The 7,017-nt window shown below is 48.8% G+C and overlaps 1 protein-coding gene across 1 annotated transcript; it reads right to left on the bottom strand.

Annotated features, from left to right (window-relative positions):
* Nucleotides 1–1,522: 1,522 nt before the first annotated feature.
* On the bottom strand, nucleotides 1,523–6,575 carry DUSP6 (dual specificity phosphatase 6). The gene is made up of 3 exons (XM_071549941.1): nucleotides 5,645–6,575; nucleotides 4,601–5,038; nucleotides 1,523–3,179 (listed from the first exon to the last, which is right to left on the bottom strand). Exons 1-3 carry the CDS (start codon nucleotides 6,045–6,047, stop codon nucleotides 2,872–2,874), a joined length of 1,149 nt encoding a protein of 382 aa, XP_071406042.1. The 5' UTR covers nucleotides 6,048–6,575; the 3' UTR covers nucleotides 1,523–2,871.
* Nucleotides 6,576–7,017: the final 442 nt, after the last annotated feature.

The following is a 7,017-nucleotide window of genomic DNA, read 5'->3' as shown; positions in this document are numbered from 1 at the left end:
ATGAATTGCAGAAGTACCCATTTGGTGTTAGTCATTCGGTGCAGCAGGAAGGAAGCAGGAAGCCCTTCTGAGCATTAACTTCTCAAAGCAGTTTGCAAAGAAAGCCAAGACTCTCTTCCCCTGGGCTACTCAGCCAACTCACTGCTCTTTACACCCTCACCTTAACGGGCACCAAGTCACAAGTAACATTCGCAGCTCCTTCAGCCGGAAATGTTTGCCCGGTGCAAACAGCTGAGGCATTTGGTCTCAGCCCTTTCTCTGTGCAAGGCGTGTTAAAAAAGGGGAGGGAAGAGGAGCCCTACACTTGCCAAACGGGAGACGCCTGATTGCACTCAACAGGTTCAGTTCACGCTGTGACCCTGCCCGGCTTCCTGCTATTCAGATGTGTTACTTCCCCTTTGTGGTAATGGCCTGTGGCAGCCAGCCAGAAAACACTATTAATTTCAGAAGTGGCCTGACAACAAACCCACAGCGAAACGAGAGGAATTGGCGGGGAGACCATCTGTTAACTTCAGCAGAACAGTAGGGACACAGCTATGTAGGTTCTACAAGGAAAGCAGATTAATAATCCACAAAGAGGAAACTGGCTAAAATTATCCACAGACCATATTAAAAAAAAAAAAAAACAACAAAAAAAACAACCAAGGGAGTCACTTGAGCTGCAGCTGGACAGGAAATTGCTAGAGCTGCTTGCAAATCTCCACTTTGAACAGAGCAGCATAGGGAATGCCAAGAGCGGAAACCGTTCAAAACTGGATTAACACAAGCCAAATTCAACTGCAACCCACTTCTACTTTCACAGTTTATGCACTCAATCTAGGCCACTACTGCATGAGACACTGACTCACTTTTTTCCCATGTTTTGTTTGTGTTTCATTTCACACACTTGCAGTTTCTAAAATTACTTGAAATGTTCTCTGGCTGCCAAGAGTTCTGCAGAACCTCAGCCGACAGCCCCAGCTGCAGCATCAGCCCCTCACCCTGGTACAGCATGCACCTTTTGGCACCACCCTGCCTTGGACCACTTCTCATGAGGAAGGATGTTAATGAATGTAAGTTGCAGCAGGAAGTTTTGCAATTGCTGCAATCTCCCTTTTTCCTTCAGCAAACAGAAATACTTGAAGGGTCCAAAAAGGAAATGAAGTGACTTAAGGGTATATAGGGACTTTTCCTCCACGCCTTCATTAAGTTGCAATGTGGCTGAATGGCAACAGAAAAATCATTTATAGGCTGCAGACTGTTGATGGATCTCTGTGAAACAAGTTCCTGCCAGCATCCATAGTAGAGTGACCAAAACTCACAAACAAACCCAGAAAATAGCAGGCTCCATACTTTTAAAAATAATAATAAAAAATAAATAACCAGAAAAAACCCTTATGGCCCAGAGTCAGGTGCATCCCTAGGGTAACAAAGGGATGCTGGAATATTTTGCAATTAACCTTAAGGCCTTCAAAAGCATTCCCTTCACCAAAGCAAGATGAGAATCCAGCACTTGCACCGTTTATTCATTTAGGCACCAGTGTACCAAAGGGGAAATCAAGGTTTTATTGTCTTAGGAGCTGTACAAAAGCTATTGAAAGCAATCATTACCTTTAAACGTAACCATATGTGTATGTGCAACTAACCATGCCCCCATAGAGGGGAAAGTGATAATAAACCAACCAGGTTCTCCATAGCCAAAAATAGTTATTTATTTATTAATAATTTAAGGTTTTACATTCTTATAATAAATTCCATCTTAGAACTTTTACACCGTGAATTAGACTCTCCCTTCTTGGCAACCATGTGCAGGTTCACTGTGCATACACACAGGTACAAATGTTCGCACATACTTCCAGTTTTATAAAAACAAACAAAAAAAAAGACGCAAAATATTGCATTTGAGGTGAAGCTCCCTGAAGAATTTGTACAGAGGTAATGCACTGTTTAGCACATCTGAAAGTTTTAAAAAGTGATCAAAAATCTTTTGCATTCAAAGACAAACCTCCTCCTAGATGATATATTTACAAAAGGTAAGGCAAAAAAATTAATTTAATTTTAAAATATATATATATATCAAGTGAAACCTACATCAAAAGCATGAGAAAAAAAATCACCACAAGAAAAAGAAAGGTATATGAAAGAAGAGACTCTACTTGCTCACAAAACATGATTTGCAAACTTCTCACCATTGCCATTTCTCCCTCATGGAAAGCTTGCTTCAATTTAACAATCAAATCCAGCATGCTGCAAATATATTCTTTGCCATAAAAAAACCTCAACAACAAATAAAGCAGGATTTATGGAAAAAACCAAAACCACAGGTGTCCCTTGGATTGATTTTTTGAATACATGTGAATTAAAAAAATTGCAAATCAATTTAAGGTTATTTACATTGATCAAGTAGAATACTACAAAACTCCCAGCAAACAAGTACTCCAAATACACTAAGCTGGATTCTCTTTCTTTGGCTCCTCTAAAAGAAAACAAACAAAAAAAAATAACCAGTCTTCACTGAAGACAAAGATATGTGCCACAGATCTGAGAGCAGAGAGGGCAGAAGGACAGTTCCAGACTCTAGAGAACACATGGCCAGCCTGTCCAGCCTCACATTATGCCCCTGGAAGTCCTCAGACCCAAGCCACTGCACAAGCAGTGATGAGCACAGTGCCCACCTGCTGCCTGCTCACTGTGGTCCTGCCCAGAGAGCTTGCCACATTCCCTCCCTTTGCAATAGCCGATTCCATACTGTGTAACCTTTCCTTGCCTTGCAGCTGCTTTTTGATAGCAGAGGCCAGAAAAGGAGAAAGCTGCATTTCTTTATCACTGCCAAAGAGAAACCACTGAGGAGTGATGCCATGAAATGGACAGGAGAAGGGAGGTGGTAGAAGCTCACGTGGACTGCAGAGAATCCACCTGGAAGACGTTCTGGTTGGAAGGGGTGGTGAAGTACAGCTGCTGGTTCTGCACTCGATTGTCACAGGGGCTGCTCAGTCCCAGAGTTCTCTCAAAGTCCAGCAGCTGACCCATGAAGTTGAAGTTGGGTGAAATGTTGGACTTCTTCATCTTGACAATATCATAGGCATCATTCATGGACAAGTTCAGCTTCTGCATGAGGTAGGCCACTGTCACTGTGACCGAGCGGCTGATCCCTGCTAAGCAATGCACCAGGACTCCACAGTTCTTCCCCCGTGCTTCATCTGTACAGGGAAGGACACATAAGACAAGGGGTTGGTAACTGATCTCTCAACACAAATGAGATTAGTATCAAGTAGGAAGAAAGGGCGATTCTGATCCCAGTGGTCAGCAGTGCAACTCAAGAGTTAAGTTTAACGGCTTAAAACCAGGACAAGAAGAGAATCCACTCCCTCTAGTACCCGAGTCCAAGAGCTGAGAAAACTAAGAATGAGACAAAGGGAGCAGGACACGCTGCGTGACAGTTTTAAAAGTCAGTTTTAAAAGACACACTTTAGCCTTGGAGATTTGCCTTTAAATTCTTACAGTCCCCTTGCCCCAGCATGGAAATCCTGCAATATGTCACTGAATGGCTTTTATACAGACCAGCAGACTGCAAAGGTCTATTAAATTATTCTCCAACTGTTGTGCAGCTAACAATGGAGGTATTCAGGCATTTTAAAAGAATGAGGGAAGTCACAGGGGACAGCCCATTAGGAGGAACAGGATGTCAACATTGGTTGAAAATGGGTTCCTTTGTAATAGGAAATGCATTACAATGCCTGGAGATTAGTTTCTTTGTGGCTTCCAGCCCACATTTCTTCCTGCTGGGCTCAGATTACCTACATTCTCCACTATCATTCAACGGGATTATAGCACAGCTTCCCAACGGATAATGCGATGCCCACCCCATCGCACTCCAATGGGTTAATTTTAGTCCTCCCCGAAACTAATGAGATTGCACATTTCAACCAGAACTCCTTGAGCCCAAAGGGACGGGTTTCCAGGGCTGACGGGTAATGTCAGAGGACCGGCTGACCGAGGCACCGAGACCGAGAGGTATATTATTATTATTACCACGAGATTTAATTAAAACTCTGACTATACATTTGCCAGGGATACTGCTTATGAATAACTTGCATTTAAAATTTAAAGTTAGGTTTCCAGATCGTTTCTTTTTTATTATACTGCTCTTCAGTAATCTCAAGGAGGAAAAAAACCAGCAAAAACACACACCAAAAAAAACCCTACCACACAAACAAAAAACCCTCCAATTGCAATAACAAAAAAAGGACAAATAAGCCATCAACCCCGGACTCATTTGCCCCTCCACTCCCACCCGGCCAGGAAGTGATTTAAGAAGATCCCCCAGCCTGTGGGTATTCAGTTGCCAGCTCCGCCACAAACGGCTCAGGGAGGAATTCCACAGCCAGACAAACCTGCAACCTGCAAAAGTCGCTTACAATTCACCGTGGCTCTTTAATAACCCCACAAACAGGCCCCATCCGCACCCCAACTTAAACTGGCTTCAAACCAGAAAAGAGGGCATCCCCCAGAGAGTGCCATAAACCCTGCTACCGCTTCTCACTCGAAATCTCCTGAATTCTGCAAAAGAAATGAATTCTGCTTCTTGACATATAGCTGTTAGCAAAGAACCGTATCTCACCTATAAAGGAGATGGCCTCAGGAAAGAACTGAGACAGATTTTGGCTCCAGTGGTCAGAGATCGGGATCTGTTTGTACTTGAATTCGCCGGCGTTTTCAAAGAGATTAGGCAGGTTAGGGGTAACATTCAAGATGTACTTAATGCCGAACTCCTCTAAAACGTCCAGATTAGTGGAGTCCTTGGCACAGCCTAAGTAGAGGTAGGGTAAAATTTCCACCGGGAAGGAAGGCTGGTTGTTGGAGAGAGGGCTGCCATCGGAGTCGGTGGCACTATTGGGGTCTCTGTCAATGTCAGATTCAACGTCTGATGATGAATCGGAGCTGATTCGGAGGCCTCCCAAGCCCAGGACTGGCAAAGGAGGAGAGCTGCTGCTACACGAACTGTCTAGGTTAGTTTCGCAGTGCAAGGCGAACTCGGCCTGGAACTTGCTAAAACCACCTGGAGGAAAAAGCAGAGAGGAAAAAAAATGCAACCTGATATAAGAGGGCAAGTCGACTTACTTCCCTGGTACAGTCCTGCCTGCAAAGGGGCGTCTGTTTCGTACCCTCTCAAGCCCCGAAAGAAAGAAACAAAAAAGTCACACACTCACGCAGACAGACTAACTTAAGGAAAGGCTAAGAAAATCGCCCGCTGCGGCGAAGGGCTCAGCACATTCAAGATTAAAGGTCTGTACCGCTTCGCCCTGCGGGGACCTCTGAAAAGATACCTCGGCGGCAATTCCTGACAGGCTCTTACTGGGATCCCCGTTAGCCCTGTCTTTCCCATGCTGCCCCGTAGTGATTCCAGACCTCGAGGTCTCTCTAAACCGAAGCGAGTACAGGGATGGCGGGGAGGAGGGGGGTGAGGAGGGTGTGAAGCAAGAGGAAAGGCCCCCTATACCGATCGGTGCCTTCCTGCCGCGTCAGTGCACTGCCCGGGGTACTCCGCAGACGCATCCCTCGCTCTCTTCCCCGGGCAGAGAGCGTCGGGACTCGTCTCCCTGTCCCCCGCAGCCCCGAGCCCTAGGAAGAGATCTCTACCCCAACACCGGGCGGCCTTTCTCACCTTCCAGATAAAATGCCTTGCAGCCTTCATCTTTGAGGCGCTTGAGAAGTAGCCCCAGCACGGACTCGCCGCCCGTGTTCTCGTTCCAGTCGCGGCTGTGCTCGTCGTACAGCACTACCGTGTCGGTGCCACACCGGCGGGCGAAGCGCTCCCGGTCCTCCTCGCTGCTGGCAACGAGGGACCGCAGGGGCAAGTTGCCCTTCTGCAGCCGCCGCAGCATGATGCCGGGGATAGCCACATTGATGGCCGACTCGATGTGGGACGACTCATACAACTCCTGCGGCCGACAGTCCATCAGCAGTAGCTGGTCGTTGCCCATCTCCAGCTGCTCGTTCAGCCAAGCCACGGATTTACTAATCGCCATTTCCGACGCGAAAGGGACGGGTCTGAACGTATCTAGCATGAGGAAGGACGGGGGGAGCGGAGCGTGCTCTGGAAGCGCCCCTCTCTCTCACAGAGGCATGCGGCTGGCTCGGCGAGCGGGCTGCACCCCACCAACTCTGCACAACTTATCTCCCTCCGCCCCAGGAAAATGAATCACGCAGCCCCCCCGCGCCGCCTCCCCCGCGCCGGGCGGCGGTGGAGTCACGGGGAGGGAGAAGCAGCGGTGGCCCCGGCGTGTGTGTGTATGTGTGTGAGTGTGAGCGCGCGTGTGTGTGTGTGCTTGCGTGCGCGCAGCCAGCCTGCCCTGTCTCCTCTTTTTTCTGTCAATGAATCCCTGAATGAACCTGCCTAATCGCCCCTGTAGCCCGAGCCCTTGGGCTTTTCCTCCGCCACGAGTGAATGAAATCCAATTAACGTGCCGCCAAGCGGGGCTCCCCGGTCCAGCACGGAAACACCGCAGCGGTACCCCTTCCCTCGCTCTGTTTTCCTTTCCTCTCCTTCTCCTCTCCCCCTCAGCTGCCGCCGCAGCCCCTCGGCCGCGGCCCCGGCGGCTCTCAATGGGTACAACCGCGGCCCCGCTCAATGGATACATTCTCCAGCGCAGCCAATGGGGGCGCGCGGAAGGGGCTGTTGCCACGGCGACGGGCCGGCTGGAACAGGTTGTGTTGATGAATCGTTAATGAGTTTGTCATTCACAAAAACGGAAAGGAATTTCCGCTCCGGATAAGCCGAGTGCAAACAAGCGGCAGCCGCGGCGCGGCGGGCGGGGGCGGCGGGGGCAGGTGAGGGGGCGCGGCCCGGCCCGGCGCTCCCCCTTCCCTGCGCCAGCGCCTGCAGCGAGCCGCTGCATTGGGGGAACAAATGGCACTTTTTCTTTTCTCTCCCTCCATATTTTCGCTCCCTAACTCAGACTCCGCGGGGGTCGGTCGTGTCCTCCTGAATTTCCCCGCGCTGATCGTGGCCCGGCTTTTCATTAGGGCGTTCCGGGA

Source organism: Pithys albifrons, chromosome 3 (genome assembly GCF_047495875.1).
Source record: "Pithys albifrons albifrons isolate INPA30051 chromosome 3, PitAlb_v1, whole genome shotgun sequence".
NCBI lineage: Eukaryota > Metazoa > Chordata > Aves > Passeriformes > Thamnophilidae > Pithys > Pithys albifrons.
Note: the sequence above shows the minus strand (reverse complement) of the source record. Positions and strands in the feature narration are given on the sequence as shown.